Source organism: Podarcis cretensis, assembly GCF_951804945.1.
Source record: "Podarcis cretensis genome assembly, chromosome: 8".
In the NCBI taxonomy this organism is placed as follows: domain Eukaryota; kingdom Metazoa; phylum Chordata; class Lepidosauria; order Squamata; family Lacertidae; genus Podarcis; species Podarcis cretensis.
The window spans coordinates 86569403-86586970 of record NC_137177.1 but is presented as its reverse complement, the minus strand read 5'-3'; the positions used below and the strand labels follow the sequence as shown (position 1 = coordinate 86586970).

The 17568-nt window shown below is 46.2% G+C and overlaps 1 protein-coding gene and 1 long non-coding RNA gene across 5 annotated transcripts; one reads left to right on the top strand and one right to left on the bottom strand.

Annotated features, from left to right (window-relative positions):
- The first annotated feature begins 6705 nt into the window (after nucleotides 1-6705).
- Nucleotides 6706-9124, top strand: LOC307222416. 2 transcript variants are annotated; one of them, XR_013841743.1, is made up of 3 exons: nucleotides 6706-6824; nucleotides 7962-8090; nucleotides 8141-9124. It is a non-coding gene; the product is annotated as an uncharacterized lncRNA (long non-coding RNA). The 2 variants fall into 2 exon arrangements; XR_013841744.1 differs by having other exon boundaries at nucleotides 7962-9124.
- Nucleotides 9125-10308: 1184 nt separating this feature from the next.
- VPS29 (VPS29 retromer complex component) lies at nucleotides 10309-17527 on the bottom strand. Of its 3 annotated transcripts, XM_079987620.1 has the most exons (5): nucleotides 17418-17527; nucleotides 13631-13642; nucleotides 12239-12430; nucleotides 11461-11696; nucleotides 10309-10723 (listed from the first exon to the last, which is right to left on the bottom strand). In XM_079987620.1, exons 1-5 carry the CDS (start codon nucleotides 17418-17420, stop codon nucleotides 10606-10608), a joined length of 561 nt encoding a protein of 186 aa, XP_079843746.1. In that variant the 5' UTR covers nucleotides 17421-17527; the 3' UTR covers nucleotides 10309-10605. The 3 variants fall into 3 exon arrangements, with proteins under 3 accessions (XP_079843746.1, XP_079843747.1, XP_079843745.1); XM_079987621.1 differs by lacking the exon at nucleotides 13631-13642 and having other exon boundaries at nucleotides 17418-17515; XM_079987619.1 differs by lacking the exon at nucleotides 17418-17527 and having other exon boundaries at nucleotides 13631-15256.
- Between the last annotated feature and the right edge of the window lie 41 nt (nucleotides 17528-17568).

The following is a 17568-nucleotide window of genomic DNA, read 5'->3' as shown; positions in this document are numbered from 1 at the left end:
ATTCCCGGACTGTCCGCGGGCTGGATTTAGAAGGCGATTGGGACACATCCGGCCCCTGGGCTTAGGTTGTCTACCCCTGGTCTAAAGCACATGGCATCCCAAGCAACACCACCAGCAGTGCCCACCCAGAGCATGGCCAGTCATGGGTGAACACACACACAGTGTGTGCCCAAGGGTAACAATGTAAGCAAATGCACATGGTGCTGTGAAAGCCATAATCACAGTCCCTACAAACACCCCAAGCACTCAGAGAGGGTGTCAACAAGAAACAAATAATACACACACAGGGAGATTTATTGCCAGCATGGAAGGGTTCAGTCGGAGCACAGGGAGGAGTCCTGTGGGGGCTGGGATCTGAACCCCCCTGGAGTCACACACCCTACATCCTTCTCAGGGACAGGCCAACCATCATCTCCTCTATCCTGGGTGCTACTTGGCCCTTCCTGCTGGGGCCTGGGCATCTCTGGGCCTGAAAGGCACAAGACAGACACTACCAAGGGTTGGGAACTGCTGATAGCTTGTTGGCATAAGACCTAGTGGTAGCTGTCTGCTTCTCCAGGGACGTCTTCAGAAGCCCTTGAGGCTCATGTAGTCCAAGCCCTTCCTGGATGCATGACATCCAGTACTATAGCACCTGGGGTTGGTGGCCACCCAGACTGTGCTTAACAACCTCTACCAAAGGTTTACCACCTTCTAAGGCAGGTTGCCCCACCGTACTGAAATCAGAATCTTTTTTTCTATACGAACTCCTCTTTCTTGCAATTTCACGCCATGCTAACTGGAGCAACAGGAAATGACTTCACTCCAGCATATTACTGTATATGTGGTTCCTGTGGGGATGTCCCAACTTTAAACCCCTTTAAACCGTGTGGCCCAGTACACCTGGCCAAGCCAAAGCAGAACTTAGGTACCATTACTTCTCATGTTCTGGGTGCTACATGATTTCCACCAGTGCAGCCTAGATTTGCATTAACCTTCTTGGCTGTCACAATGCACTCCTGGTTCCTGGTTAGTTTGTGACCCCCCAGTTCCTCTTCACGTGTACTTCAGGTCAAGAGTGGATCCCAGTGGCTCAACAGTGCCAGGCAGCAAGAACAACCCAGGATATAATTCAGAGGGTTTTAGTTTAGTTGTTTACATGCAGTGTTACATGCTGGGTTTTGAACAGCACCAAGGTTCCCTCATAAGACACAGCAGATGGAATAAGGGCTCAGGATTCTGATAGCACCAGTGAGCGCCAGAGACTTAAGAGAAGGGAAGGTCAGGATGGGACCAGGTGGGCACTGCTGTTCCACAGTACAGACAATACAAATCCCTGCCTTCACATCCCATGATGCCCTAGGAGCCTGGGAACAAGGAGGGAGGAACAAGGCTCAGCTGAGGAGGGCAGGATTTAATTCTATGCATCATTAAGTAGTCCTCTCACTGCAGTGTCCCCCTATACATCATCCATGCTGAGTACCCTGCACACTGACATTACATTAGTGTCTGGAAATGAATTTCCTCTTTTATAGGGAAATTGAGAATTCACCAAGAAGAAAGGAGGGAAGGGGGGCAAAAAACCCTTAAAAACCAATTATTGGAGCGTTTATGAGTCTCCCTGCTTCCCCCGCCCCCACGCTGCTTTCACAACACTCCTGGTGCCCAGATGCAAAGGAGCGTTTTATAGCTAATAGATTAAGAAAAGAAAGAAACGTTGATAGATTAGGAAACAGTGCAGCATTTGCCACCTATTCCATTCCACAGACGCTTTGCATGTTGGAGAGTGAATATGCACCCTGCTCATCCCAGCTGCCTGAAGTTTCCACCTACCGCACCTGGGCTCAGTATAGAGGAGGGTGCAGATCCTTGCCAGGGCAAAAGGGAATGACTCAACTATACAATGATGCACAGGCAGAAATATGCATCGCGGGGCATGATCCTGCATTAAAGATCTGCTAACTAGCAAGGGTGCTACTAGCCCAAAGATGGAAAGAACCAACAAGTTCCAATCAGGGAAGAATGGCAAGCCCAACTGCTAGATTATGCTGAAATGGCAAAACTGACTGGGAGACTCAGGAATTCGGAAGATAATGACTTTAAAAAGAATGGGGGAGATTTATAATTTACTTAAGAGACCATTGTAAACAAATAAAAACATTAGCTGGACTGTAAAAATAACTTGCAGAGAAACGAAAAATATGGATAATTTGGAGAAACGAAAACTGTGGAGAATGTAATGATATGTAGTTTTAGAAAAAATATTTTAAGGACCCGTGCAGGGGAAAGTCGTGAGATTCAGAGAATCTCATATGGATATGGTAAAAGTTTTTTTCTTTTTATTATTTTAAATTTGTTCTTGTAAAAACTGATAAAAAAAAAAAAGACCTGCTAACTAAGGAGCCACAGGAAGAAGCATGAGTTCTGTTCTGGTGGTGTAGGTGTGTTAGCAGAACACAATTTACACCGTATGAAACTCCTCCAGTACGTGTGGCAGAATACTCCCCCAAAACAGAGCAGAAACCCATGTGGACCTAGTGTAGCAATGCGGTATCCTACGCCCCGTCATTCCAGCAACGTGCTCACAGCAACCCTCACATCTTCACAACAGGTCGGGGACTGGAGTTATTTCCCCTCCCATTGAAGTTGGTGGGATGGGGGGCGGTGCTTCAGGAAAAGAGAAAATAGTTGCTCCATCTTTGCCCCTGCAAACGACAGAGCTGATGCGGTAAACTCAGCACTCAGTAAAATTCACAGAAGCTGCCCCATATCAAGTCAGGCTATTGGTCTCTCTAGGTATGTACTGTCCACACTGACTGGCAGCAGCGGCCCTTGGAAATGCCCCTGGGGCCTCCTGTGTGCAAAAGACTGTGCCCTGCCTCTGAGCCCAGAGAGGGCTGAGTTTGGCGCATGGGACTCTCTCCCTGGCCTCACGGGACACACAGGGTTAGAGCTGGCCAGGATCCTGAGGGAGAGGACAACACAGGGTAGGGGGAAGAGACTGCAGAAAGCTGCCTTCTTTCAGTTTTGCAGGCTTTGCTGACTGCCTGTCACCATGGGGCAAAGGTGCAGAGCGTCCAGCTGAGAACAAAACAGAAAAGGGAAATGGGAAAGACTGCCAGGGCTTTGCGATTAGATGGCTGACTGTCTGCTAGGAAGGCAGTGAATGCTGCAAATAAACAGAGAAGGCATGTTTCAAAATATACAATTGAAAGAGCTTAGGGTTGTATTCCAAGCAGTGCCAGCAGCCCTCCTGCCCATGTGTGCCACCCAGATCTTCTCAGGAAGGTTCCCCAACCCTCCAAAACAGATTTGAGGGTTCACAAGGGGCTGCAAGTTGGCCCACGTGCTTGTACTTTAAACCACACTGCAACCATTTTCAAGCTAGGAGCCTGAGGCTCCCAACCACCACATGGGGCTTCTCCTTGATAGAAGAGACCCTGATTTTATTAGATTTCCATAGCAGAGTTTTTAGCATTGGGGAGGAAGGGCAGGGTAGAGCAAACAGTTAAATGATGTTATGCATTCTCTGGGTCATTCCGACTTTGCAGGTGAGATTTCCTTCCATGTCATGAGTCTAGGGCGAGGTTGCTTCAACTGATCCAAGGTTGCATCCGTGTTTCAGCAAACACAACTTTTCCCATAGTATGTTTCATGGTAATTGCTTGTATGAGACATCACCTTGCCAACAAAGGTCCATATAGTTAAAACTATGGTTTTCCCAGTAGTGATGTATGGAAGTGAGAGCTGGACCATAAAGAAGGCTGATCGCCAAAGAATTGATGCTTTTGAATTATGGTGCTGGAGGAGACTCCTGAGAGTCCCATGGACTGCAAGAAGATCAAACCTCTCCATTCTGAAGGAAATCAGCCCTGAGTGCTCACTGGAAGGACAGATTGTGAAGCTGAGGCTCCAGTACTTTGGCCACCTCATGAGAAGAGAAGACTCCCTGGAGAAGACCCTGATGTTGGGAAAGATGGAGGGCACAAGGAGAAGGGGACGACAGAGGACGAGATGGTTGGACAGTGTTCTCGAAGCTACCAGCATGAATTTGACCAAACTGCGGGAGGCAGTGAAAGACAGGAGGGCCTGGTGTGCTCTGGTCCATGGGGTCACGAAGAGTCAGACACGACTAAACGACTAAACAATAACAAACAAAAAGAAAGACAGTGTGGTGTAGTGGTTAGACTAGGAACCTAGGAGGTACCTAGTTCAAATCCCCATTTGGGCATTAAACTCATTTGGTGACCTTGAGAGCCGGTCTGTGATGGCCTGGGATTCCGATTCAGAGGCTGAACCAGAGGAATCCCAGCCTGCACAGGAGTCCCCGCCTCCAGGGCCGGCTGAACTGGGGCAGGGCCTTGATTCTGAAGCGCCTGCACCTGTGCCGGATCCTCAGGAGCAGGCACCAGGTGATTCCACTCTGGCTCCAGAGGTGGTTGAGGACTCAGTGCCTCAGGTGAGTCTCCCCCTGGGCCCAGTAACCCTTCAGCCTCTCCTGAACTGCAGAGGCTCAGGGCAGAGAGGCGAAGGGAACTGGTTTCTCCCAGGAGGAGTGCTCACCTTAAGGCCAGGAGAGGCGGGTCTCCTGGGGGCCGGGACCGCCCCTGGCCTCAGAGAAGTTAAAGGCCAGTCAGCCCGGTCCCAGGTTGCGGGAGCAACGTCGATGAAGAGCTGTTTCGGCCAGCATCCAGTCCTGTTCCTCCAGTGTTCCTGTCCCCGCCCAGCTTCCTGCTTCGGACCTCGCCCCGCTCCTTCGGAACTGTTTCCAGGCTATTGACCCAGGACCGGACTTTGACTACGCCAACGGTAACCTTCCCCCTGGGACCAGCACATGGTCTCAACCTAATCTACCTCACAGGGTTGTTTTGAGGACAAGATGGAGAAGGAGAACTGTGCATGGCACCTTGAGTTTCTTAGTGTAACAATAAAAATAACAGAACATGTGACAGAAAAGGAGAAGCTTTCCTGTTTGCATTTAAACAGATGACCCAGTAATCTGGTCTGGAGTTGAGCAGCCCCATGGCAACTTGGCCTTCCTTGGAAATGGATGGGCTATTTATTAGTATTATTAATTCCTGCATGGTAGGAGGTTGGGACTAGATGAGTCTTGCGCGTACCTTCCAACTCTACAATTATAGGACTACCCGCCCTTCACCTGAAGGTCTTAGGGTGACTTACAACATTAAAACACAATCCTATAGACTGTTTAAAGCAGATGGCAATTGACATTTGTCATCCACTATCTAGACAGGCCTGGTAGGAGCAAAAGCCCCAGGCTTGCCCCTTCCCCCTTGTGATTTTCACCTGCCTGTTTGATGCCATGGCAAGGAGAGACACCATAGGAACCACAGCAGCCCCCAGGGGACTCTCTTTCCTCTCTGCCCAATGGCTCCCGGGCGAGTTCAAAGCGCCTTTGCAAACCCTCAAGAAGTCCAAGAAGCCACCAACTTGGCTGGCGTTAAAAGATAATTGGACAAATTCATGAAGGAAAGAGCTATCAATGGCTACTAGCTGCAATGGCTATGCTCTGCGCCTCCACAGTCAGTTTGCAGGCTTCTGACACGCAGCTGGCTGTCCACTGTGAGAAAAGGATGCTAGCCTGGATGGGTCCCCTTTGGCCTCATCCAGCAGGACTATTATTCTATTCTTAAAAAGGTCACGGAAAAGAGCAAGACAGGAACTGGATCCAAATGTGTTTCCCCCATAAACTGGGGATTTGGTGCGGTGGGAAAGCAGGCTGTGAAGAGTCGGGATGTTAGCAGAATGGGAACAAGTGTGCGGGGGGACAAGGCTGAACTGGCCTCTTCCCTCCTCTTTAAGACCCTTATGAGTGGCACAATCCAGCCCAAGCAAAAATACCCAGCAGGGAGGAGCTGGAGGTGCCTCTGGGCAGAGTACCTCTGGACCAGGCATAGGCAAACTCGGCCCTCCAGATGTTTTAGGACTACAACTCCCATCACCCCCAGCTAACAGGACCAGTGGTCAGGGATGATGGGAATTGTAGTCCCAAAACAGCTGAAGGGCCGAGTTTGCCTATGCCTGCTCTGGACTCAGATCCGGAGGGTTGGGCTGCAGCGCTGCTTGTTCCTGAACTCCTGCCATCCCAAACGCATAGACTGCGCTGAGCCATGGAGGCTCTGCAGAGCCCTTCCAAAAGAGCAACCTGCAGGGACTGATGGGGGGGCGGGAAGAAGTCGGAGAGGGTGTTAAATTAAATTAACTGAAAACAGCTTGCAGATATTTAATCGGATTAGGATTTTATGTGATGAATTAATATGTTTAATTTCATAATGTGAAGATTTAAGGATGTCAATGTTTAAGTTAAATTTTATAAGAATTGTGATTTGGAAAAGCGTTAAAAGGGTAGGCAATGAAATTCAACCAAGGGGAAGCGAGGAAGTCACTTAAAGTTAATAAGTGTAATTTTCAATAAGGCTATGATTTATGATTGTTTGTCTTATGTGTTTGTTTGTTTATAAAATTGTGAAAACCAATAATTTTTTAATTTTTTTTTTTAAGAAGTCGGAGAGGGTGGTCGCGGCGCCCTTCTGCACATGCTCTATAGCTCCTGAAAAGCTAAAACTCGCCGCGCGCCGCCCGCTGCCCTCCAGCAGCCGCGCACGTTCCTCCGCAGCCGCCGCCATCTTGGGAGAGGCGGAAATGGATAGGGAGGGGAAGGAAGGGCGGAAGCGGCGCCATCTTGGATGCGTCACGGGACGAAAGACGACGATCGTGGGCGCCATGTTGAGAGAGGCACCGCAGGCGGAAGTGGCAGTTGTTGTTCGTTACGTTTATTCTATCGTTCCCTCTCCCTCGTTTAACCGCCACAGCAACCCTGCGAGGTAGGTCAGGCTGAGAGTGAGCTACTGCCCAAGTCACCCTGTGAGTTGCATATGGCCGAGTGGGGATTTGAACTGTTGGCTCCCAAGATGTACTGTTGTCAGTACTCTGGGATTTGGACATCTAGGGGTTAATATACCCACCCACCCAAACAAGCAAAATATAGCAAGCCAGTTTTATAACCCTTTGTGTGTAAGCTGACCAAAACTTAACCTCTCCATATTAGGCAAAACTGCAGAAATGTGTTCTTTATGGAGAATGCTGTGGTTTTGCCAGATGCCCTGCTCTCCTTTATGGGCCCTGTGCCAATTGTTAAAGATCCCCATTAAAAGGTAAATTGACCCCTGACCATTAGGTCCAGTCGTGACCGACTCTGGGGTTGCGGCGCTCATCTCGCTTTATTGGCCGAGGGAGCCGGCGTACAGCTTCCGGGTCATGTGGCCAGCATGACTAAGCCGCTTCTGGCAAACCAGAGCAGCGCACGGAAACACCGTTTACCTTCCTGCCAGAGTGGTACCTATTTATCTACTTGCACTTTGACGTGCTTTCGAACAGCTATGTTGGCAGGAGCAGGGACTGAGCAACGAGAGTTCACCCCGTCGTGGGGATTCGAATTGCCGACCTTCTGATCGGCAAGTCCAAGGCTCTGTGGTTTAACCCACAGCACCACCCATGTCCCAAGGATCCCCATTACTCCGTCTCAAATTCTGACTACATCTAAAGACAGCTTGTACCCGCTGTGCAATATGAGCTATTGAAACAATTGGGCTTGAAACTTATACTTAAACAACAAACCACTTTCCAGGCCTTAAAATACAGAGTCAAATTTTAAAGCACATTTGGGGATTTGATCTCATAAGCTGTGTCTCCCTAGCTACAGCCTATTATCAACTTAACTGTTTTGAGTTCTTGCACCAAATCCATTCAGAACTCATACTTAAACCCAAAATGGCTTTTTCACCCAGCCTTCTATTTTTTCAGCATGTAGCAAGAGTGCTATCTCACCTTTACCATCTTTCACTCTCTAAACTTTTTGTATTTAACAGTAAAGAGTTAAGAGACTGATCCAAAAAAGGCAATGTCAAATGATTCAAAGAGAGAGTTCTCCAAAGTAGCAGGTATTTCTGTTCTCTCAACAGATGCAAACACGACAGTTCGCCAAAGGAGCATGTTTCTGGTGTCAACTGATTTTTTAAAAGCATTTGTCTGAAGGAGCAGGTGTTTGCAAAGTGAACCAATCCAAAAAAAGGACGCTCTCCAAAGGAGATGTTTGCAATGTCAACTGATCCAAAGAAGACAGTTCTCTGAAGGAGTAGAGGTTTGCGAAGTCAAGTGCTCCAAAAAGAAGCTCTCCGAAGGAGCAATGTCTGCGAAGATCCAAAAAAGACAGTTTTCTCAAGAAGCAAATGGAGCTCCTCCATGATGAGATCTATAAAAAAAGGCAGGTCTTCTGGCTGAGCTCCATGAGCCAAATATTTCTGATATCAACTGATCCAAAGAAGACAGTTCTACAAAAGCGCAGATGTTTCTGATGCCAACTGATGCAAATACAGTTCTCTGAAGGGGCAGATGTTTCTGATGTCAACAAATCCAAAAAAAGACAGCTCTCCGAAGGAGATGGTTGCAATACCGACTGATCCAAAAGAGACAGTTCTCTAAAGCAGCAGGGTATTTATCATGTCATCTGATCCAAAAAACACATTTCTCTGGAGCTAGTTTTTGCAATGCCAACTGATAAAAAAGATAATTCTCTGAAAATGTTTCCATTGTCAACTTATGCAAAGAAGAACAGTTTTCACAAGGAGCAGATGTTTGCAATTGTCAATTGTTCCAAAATAGTTTCCCCAACCTTGCAACAAACCGGGGCAGCCTCCAGATGTTTCTTTGGGCTCCCTTCAGCCACCCACTGGCCCAAATTGGTATCAGGGAGAAGATTATTGGGGGTCTTATTGCAGTTCTGCAAACATCTGGTGAATTGTGTTTCTTCTACAACAGCTAGCTGGTTGCCATTTATGTTTTTCTCATTGATTTGGGATGGGGAACTGGGACCATAATAAATAAATAGGTATCTCAAGTTCACCCTATTTGGACAAAACAGACAAAGACACAGTTGACTTTCTCATAACCTGTGGACCTAACCAGATTAACTCTTCCACTGCTTTGCAGAATAGATGTCAGATTCGAGACTACATCACAAATGAGAGGTGTGAAGAGTTGTAAGCACAGAATGCTTTCCATTATTGAAGTTACAAGAGATGCATTCTGACAGAATTAAAAGCTTGGTACAAAAACCTGTAAAAAATGGTCAAGTTTCATTTTGTGGTAGGAGGAGCTAATCCTACTTTCCCCCACTACCATACACATCTTGTTCCATATGAATTGTTGGGTAAAAATAGAGTGGATAATAAATATTCCACCTTCAGAGCAATTTACCAAAACCAAGTCCCATTCTATCATGTGGTACATATCAAGTGGATTGTGCAACCTGTGCACCAAACTCTGCATTGCTGTCTGTAAACATACCTCTTGCAGAAATCACATTTCAGTCCTTGGTATGCCAACTTGTAACTTTTCCCCCACCCTACCAAAAAAGACCCCTACAGGTATTATGATTTTAGGAAAACACGTCCCTCTTCGGTCAATATGCATTTTTAATTTTTTGCATAGTTCAGATATATTGAGATGTTTTCTGCTAATCACTGTGTGTACATCTTTTGTACAGGATGGATGGTGCAGCAGCCCTAAATAACAGAGTATTTTAAGATAATCTAGAACAACTCTTCCAGAGGACAATATATCTTGTGAAGCTGATAAAACCAAAACCCAGCCCCACCATTAACTTTCCTGAAGTGACTCCTGGGACCCAAACTAATGGATTCAAATTACAAGAAAGGGGATTCTGACTAAACAATAGGATAAGTTTTTGAGGGTCAGAGCCATTCAACAGTGGAACAGACCACCTTGAACGGAGGTGAACTCTCTTTCACTGGAGGTTTTTTAGCAGAAGCTGGATGGCCACCTGTGAGGGATTTTTTGGCTGCGATTCCTGCATTACAGGGTGTTCCCTTCCAACTCTGTGATTCTATATTTATTAAATTTGTATCCCAACCTTCCTCCCAAAGGAGCTTAGAACTGAACAAGGTCCAGTAGTTTTGGCTGAAACTTGTTAGGCCATATTTTGAATACATTACAGTAAACAATACTGTCAGTCTGGAAATTAGGATTCAGTAACCAAAGAATTCTGAACACTTGATATAAATGCTACTTTTTTCCTCCTCCAGAGGTATTTCAGTGAGCCGGCATAGAAGCCTTGCCATTACTACTAGAAAAACAAGCAACACCTTTTTTATCTTCTACAAGTTGTTTCTTACTCATTTGGTATTCCTACACAAAAGCAGTGTAATGAGTAAAACAAAAGACCTGTATTTTGGGGTTTTGTTTCTTGATTTGTGATATATTTTATAAATAATGTTAGCTTAATCAAAGTAAAGTTAAACAAGTGTTTATTACAATACTGGGAATAGTTCATATGAACAGACAGAGTTTTGCTGTGCACTTGGAACAGTATTTACAGACATGAATAATTTTTAGGCAAAAGAAAAGAGTTAAGCCAAGGCAGACTTTTAGTAAGTCACGTGCTGTAAAACATTTCTGTCTACAGTAGGGGAAGAGGACTCATTTCCTAAGTTAACAATATTGGAAACACTGTGGACTCTTGAGCGCATATTGTCCGTCCCCCCAAAAAAGAAACCCACGGAGAAAAGCCAAGTTGAGCAATTTGCTTTAAGATTTCTTGTATTCAATCCTTTCTACTTTCACGTCATCACCAATCAGCTGATAAACGTAAGTAACAACAGTGGAAGCTTGGATGTCCATCAGCACAAATGAAGGAATGATGTTGCTGTGGGAAAAAAACATGTGAGTGTTATTTTAATGACTGCATCTGAACTCAGCAAGTTCTTTGAAAGCTAAAGTTACCAATCCTCTGCCCCTTTGTTTAAGAGAACGCTCTGCTGAACTCACTGGGGGATGGTGACCCCATAGTCTTCCAGCTGTTTGTTGGACCCCTATCAGTGCCAATCAGCACCCCCAATGGTCAGGGAAGATGTGAGGTGTAGTTCAAGAACATGTGGAGGGCCCACAGGTTTACGATCCCTGTACTAAATGGTCTTACGTGAATCCCACTAGCATCCTCAAATAACCACTTGACGTCATCTGACATTTCTGCAGCCTTGGTCAGGAAATATAATTCAGGAGACCGTTCTAATATCTCCTGCTTTATCCTCTAGCACCAAACACCTCTTAAGTTGCATCAAGCAAAATACAAATCAACTCAGTACTCCTACTGAAATACAATTTTATTATTTTATTATTTTATTTATTGGTTAAGACATTAAAAGTGATCAAAATTTTGGGAAAAGTTCAACTGCGCATAGTCCCTTATGTGCTTTGATATCAAAATAATATTCCAAACTGCAAAGAAATTCTAAGACTCGATTCAGGAATGTTTCCTGTACCCAAATCTACAATAAATTTATGCAATAATTCAACTTGATAGCAAAGAACAAGCAGCCATGAGTACCTCAGGTAACTAACTAGTTAGCAATGACAAGCACATTGTGGTATATAGCAACTCACTTTTCCAAAGCACTGTAGGCTCCTGTTGCTGATCCAGGGTTGATATAGAACTTATTTTCATGTTCAAATGCTTCAAATTTGTGTGTGTGCCCTGAAATTAGGATGTCCACGTCAAACTGCCTTTGAAGTAACGCCAGGCTGGCCATGTCGCCCCATGGGATAACTTGATGGCCATGGATCAGTCCAATCTTAAACTGTCCGACAGTTACAACTTTCTGTTCAGGATAATTCAAGTTCTAGGATTAAAGCAACAGCACAAAAATCACATATGCACCAAGAGTCCATTCTCCCTTTCTGTTTTATCAATTCCAAATAAAAATGCCATTTTGTATTCTTAAGAATAACAGCATGGCAGCATGTTAATTGGTGGACTAAAAGGGTACTATTGTCAGACACGCTAAGCAAAAATACACACATCCCATTTACAGTGGCGCCCCGCAAGACGAATGCCTCGCAAGACGGAAAACTCGCTAGACGAAAGAGTTTTCCATTTTGGAGGTGCTTCGCAAAACGAATTTCCTATGGGCTTGCTTCGCAAGACGATAATGTCTTGCGAGTTCCTGCGGGTTTTTTCCCCTTTCCCCCCCTTTTTCTAAGCCGCTAAGCTGCTAATCCGCTAAGCCGTCAATGGGCTTGCTTCGCAAGACGAAAAAACTACTAGACGAAGAGACTCGCGGAACGGATTCTTTTCGTCTTGCGAGGCACCACTGTACTCAAGAGAATCCATGTGATATCAAACAGAAATCTACCATCTTTCCCCACCCAGCAGTTGAGTTACCTCATCAAAATCCCCTCTAACGACATGAACATCACCAGCCAAGGTCTTGAGGTAGTCATAGCTCTCCTTTGTGCAGAGGTTTCCAGTGCAGAGAATGTGTTGAATTTTTCCAGGGACCAGCAGCTTCTTGAATTTAGCTGGCAGGCTGTTGCAGCGGTGTGGGATATGAAGGTCTCCCAACACTAAAACCAACTTACAAAGGAGTAAAAGGAAAGACAACACATTTAAGTCTCCAGCAACATGTCACGAAACTTTCAGAGTTCCCAATCTTGTCCATGATTCCTTCACTTACGAAGTGATAAAGTTTCCCTACAACGAAGGCAGCCCCATTAAATTTCAGTGGGATTACCGCATCCTTATTGCACTTTGTAATTCCTTCCAAATCCTGTGACACTTGGATATTAAGACTGTTTTAAAATGATTTTGAATCCACTGCAATTAAATCTGGCACGAAGCCCAAACATGGCAACCACAGTTCTTCCTCCTTGAAAAGTGAGGGCTTCACCCATCCAAGTAATTCCATTGTTATCTCAAGACAAAGGTGCCAACTCCCCAATAAAATATTGGAGGGGTCTGGGCCCCTCCCAAAGTTGATGGGCACTGCCATTCAAATGGTTTGGGTGTGCCATGTCTTGTGATCCATTATTCAGGGCAGGGCTCACCTGTCCCCCCATATTTTGCACCCCGTCTCAAGATGACAGAGTCATCTCGCCCCCAGATACATTTTTTCCCCAGCACGCAAGCAGACAATTCTGTAATAACACTTCCAGGCTCTGGGCTGTTGCTTTGGTGCAGCGACACCACACAATGCCTTGCACAAGTCAGGTGCAGGTAAATGGGGTGTGTCATAAGCAAGACAGGCAGTGGTAATACAGAGCATTAAACTGCCCCTATTGTTGGCAAAAGGAGCTGAGGACACTTAACTATAGCCACAAAATGCTTATCAGCTTAAGCTCACCAGCGCATCAAGCTCCAAACCCCGGTCCCTGGCAATGAGAATGCCAACTTACTTTTGCCAAAGTATGTGCAGAACTCACATGTAGTGCTGGCCAAGCCTACAGGGTCTCATCCTCATACTGTGTTGTAGAGCAAACCCCAAACTTCCCTGTTGCTGCAGTCAGCAGCGAAGAACTTGTCTGCCATTATCAATCTTCTCACTTAGAAACAGCTGATAGGGTCCTCTAAACTGAGACAGTGGTTTACAAAGCCATCACAATGAAGCACCATGATGCAAGAGTTTGACCACACCCCAAAACTGTAGTTGCAGCATCATCTGCAGCTAGCAAGACATTGCTCTTGAATCTGTATAAATTTATGCATTCTAATAGCCACTAAGTGGGTTGTCACCTACCACCACCAAAGTTAGCAACAGGCCAAGATGAACAAACTTACTCTGTGCCCAGCCTTATTTGGATGAAGAAGTTGATTGCAGACAGGGGGCGGGGAATAGAAAAAAACAGGGTGAGACATGAACAATGTTAAATAAAAAGGATGCAACAGAAAAGGAAACATCTCAAGCCAAATTAATAGGCAAATCATCAACTAAATTTGAATGTTAGGAAAGGAAATGTTAAAATAAAATTGATTTATGCAACTGATTTCATAAAGCAGGGCTGGGAAATCTCATGCCACCACTCCTTCAATGGTTCTGCTTCATGTCCTCTTTGAGTGCTTTTGGCTGGTTGAAATGCGTCCCTGAATTGTGAAGATGCCCCTTGTTTGCCAGAGTGGAGAATGGAGAGATGTTGGCAGGTGCAGAACCTCCTACATTTTCATGGCTGGAAAACAGCCTACTGTATAAAGGTAAGTCTACCCACATTTGCTTCTTGCCCCACCCACCACTTGCAATGTGCCCCCACTGGACTGTGTTCCCCATGAGATAATGTGACCCTCTGCCTGAAAAAGGTCCCCATCCCTAACATTCATGGAAGGGTTTTCTTAAGTCTTCCCTGAACAGATCCTAATCTCTTGCAGTCACCATGGAACCTGTGACCCTCTGTGCATTTGTTGGATTCCACCTCCCATCATCCCTGACTATTAGCCATGCTGGCTAGGACAGATGGGAGCTACAGTTCAATCATAACTGGAATGCCACAGGTTCTCCACTAAGGCCTTTTACATGCAACACAATTCACCATGCAGATGTAGGAGTTCCAATATGCAGCTCAGGAGTCCACTGCCCATATTGGCTTCCCCATTCACTTCTGTGGAAGGGAGAGGTCTATATGCTTGGTGATGTGAAAAGGAGCTAACCCTTATATTGAACAAATACACAGAAATGGGTGTCACAGCAGTATAAACCAGATACAGGATTTCTGGCATTAGCTCATGAATGACCCTCCATACACCCACTTCATTTTAGTTTACAATGAGGAGTAAGAACCAAGTTTTTATTCACAAAATCCTCTTTCTTGCCATATTGCTATAGTAGATCCAGCTGGGTTTGAGGTTGATGCTATTCGATCAATGATACAAAAGGGCTATATCCAATGCTGCACATCAGTGAGGCTCAGAGCCTCTAGTAGTGTAAAGAGAGCCCCTCCCCTGAAATGCTTTGAGGCTCTGGCGTCTGGTCCCACTTCAGAAAAGCTCTTATGAACAGGGCATATTTTGCAACCTGTACAAATTATGCAGAACTAAATGATTTCTCTTGAGTGATTCCAAATTTATTTACTGACGCATTACACCTTATCATAGCCATAACTTACTGTTTTTACATAATTTATTCTGGTTTTGCTAACCATGGGCAGGGTGAAAGAGTTGTGGAGGAAGCTGAAGTCCCTTTCCTAACTACTGAAAATCTTATTCAGCCAACCTTTTGGGTCACAGAGATTTCATCAGGCATTGCTCTAAGATTTTCAAGCATATAATGGCAGCCAGATAGGCTGAAGTGAAAGCAAGTGCTCTCAAGGAGTTGAAATTCCCACCCCCACCATCTTTGCAGACACAGATCTGCATCTGAGCACTACAGGAGCTGTCCAGCTCTGTTTACTTTCACAAGATGCTTCCATAGCTGTTTCAGTGCAATGGGGGGGGGGGAATCAAGCTCCTTGTCTGGAACCAAGCAATTTCTACTAGGGATAAAATTCCTTGTACCAGCAAGCATTGTTACTTATTCACAACCTGCCCCCACCCCACACCCCTGGTTCCTAACTATCCCCATCAGTAAGTTTCATGTTATACTGACACACAGCACAAGATGGCTCAGTTCATGGATTCGTAATGCATCTAAGGGGGTTAGCCAAGCATAATTATGAGAGAAAAGTTATTGCCATAAACACCATGAATGTACAGTGGTACCTCTGGTGACGAACTTAATTCGTTCCAGAAGTCTGTTCTCAACCTGAAACCATTCTTAACCTGAGGTACTACTTTAGCTAATGGAGCCTCCTGCTGCTGCCATGCTGCTAGCAAGCAATTTCTGTTCTCATCCTGGGGCAAAGTTCTTAACCCGAGGTACTACTTCCGGGTTAGCGGGGTCTGTAACCTGAAGTGTTTGTAACCCGAGGTACCACTGTATGTGAGTATTGCAGGAAGGGAATCAAAACTTGTTAATTTAAAGCAGGACAAAATCAGAAGAAACTCAGCAAATCTTCAGGGAAGCTTACTAGCTGCAAAATGAATTTGGAAATTGCCTTTGACAAGCAAACTCATTGAGATAATATCACAACACTGTCATTTTCTCAAACCATTTTGCATATATCACTGAATTTCAGATGTATTTCTCTTGTATAAAATTCAGCCGTACTCTATACGTAAGCAGAGTAAGCTCCACTGAAAACAATGAGACTTGTAATTTAGAAAGAAAACACTTTTTTTTGGGGGGGGGAGCACCGAACTATCCTTCACTCCCTCCCACTTTTGCCCCACTAAAAAGTGCTACCACACTAATGGTGCTATACTGATATAAGCAAAACAAGAACTGCAGGGATAAAGACAGAGGGAGTGTTTTGACTGGGAGTGAAATTATCCGGGCTGAGCGTGGCAAGTTAAAAAGGTAAAAGTAAAGGTACCCCTGCCCGTACGGGCCAGTCTTGACAGACTCTGGGGTTGTGCGCCCATCTCACTTAAGAGGCCAGGGGCCAGCGCTGTCCGGAGACACTTCCGGGTCACGTGGCCAGCGTTACATCGCTGCTCTGGCCAGAGCCAGAGCCAGAGCCAGAGCCGCACACGGAAACGCCGTTTACCTTCCCGCTGGTAAGCGGTCCCTATTTATCTACTTGCACCCGGAGGTGCTTTCAAACTGCTAGGTTGGCAGGCGCTGGGACCGAGCAGCGGGAGCGCACACCGCCGCAGGGATTCGAACCGCCGACCTTTCGATCGGCAAGTCCTAGGCGCTGAGGCTTTAACCCACAGCGCCACCTGCGTCCCCTGAGCGTGGCAAGTTAATCCTTAGTTATTCAGGATCTTCAGCAATCCTGATAACGGTGGCAGGGCAATGATCATGCCACAGGAAGAACGTTGTCTGTCTTTTGAGGACCAACAGACGCTTTGTTATTCAATAATAATAATAATAATAATAATAATAATTTTTTTATTTATACCCCGCCCTCCCCAGCCAAGGCGGCTTACAAGCAATAATAAACACAAGATGAATGATTACAAACTTAAAAACAAAAATAAAATACAACATTAAAATAATGGAACATTAAAATTTAAAATGTAGCCTCATCGCACCCCCCCCCAAAAAAAACCACACCCCTGAACCTAACGTAAGGTCTGAAGGCAGCACCCCGATGCCAATCACGAGGCCAGCCTGGGAATCCTGGGCGTTCAACATGGGAGGAACCATTTATAACGAAGTTAAATATATTTTGATGTTAAATAGCATCGAGCCAAATTCACCCCCCGACCTCGCTGGCTGCGGCTGTTGGGAGCCGGGTGCCCAGCAGCGTCCGGTGGGCCCACAGGGCAGCCGGCCCGGCTGTTGGCAGCCCAGCAGCTGCCCCTCACCCGCGGCCCTCCGTGCCCTGCCGGGCTCCGCCTCCCACCAGCCCGGCCGGCAAGGAGGAGGGCGAGACCTCGAGGGGCGCCAGGCCGAGGCAGGAGGCCACGAAGACGGACAGCTCCGTCCCCCAGTCACCGAGGGAAGAGGAAGAGACGGGGCTGGGCCTAGCGGGGCCTGGTGGGCCTCTGCCCCGGCCTTTCTCGCCGCCCTCGCCCTCCCACGGTAACTCACCATCTTGGGGGGCTCTCCGTGCCGCTCCTGCACCGCCTTCCTGCCTGCCTGCCTGCCTGCCGCCGCTTCCGGTGTGCCAAGCCGGAAGATAGGCCTACGGAAGCCGAGGCGGGACAATAAAAAGCGCACACGCAAAAAAAAAAACAGCCAC

Bases quoted from the DNA above. Each gene is read 5' to 3' on its own strand.
- VPS29 (XM_079987619.1), bottom strand. From the start codon at position 13,777: ATGATTTGCCTATTAATTTGGCTTGAGATGTTTCCTTTTCTGTTGCAT. The intron at 12,431-13,630 runs GTAAGTTTGTTC...CTCCTTTGTAAG, and splicing joins CAAATAAGGCTGGGCACAGA to TTGGTTTTAGTGTTGGGAGA. The intron at 11,697-12,238 runs GTAACTCAACTG...CTTTAATCCTAG, and splicing joins TTAGAGGGGATTTTGATGAG to AACTTGAATTATCCTGAACA.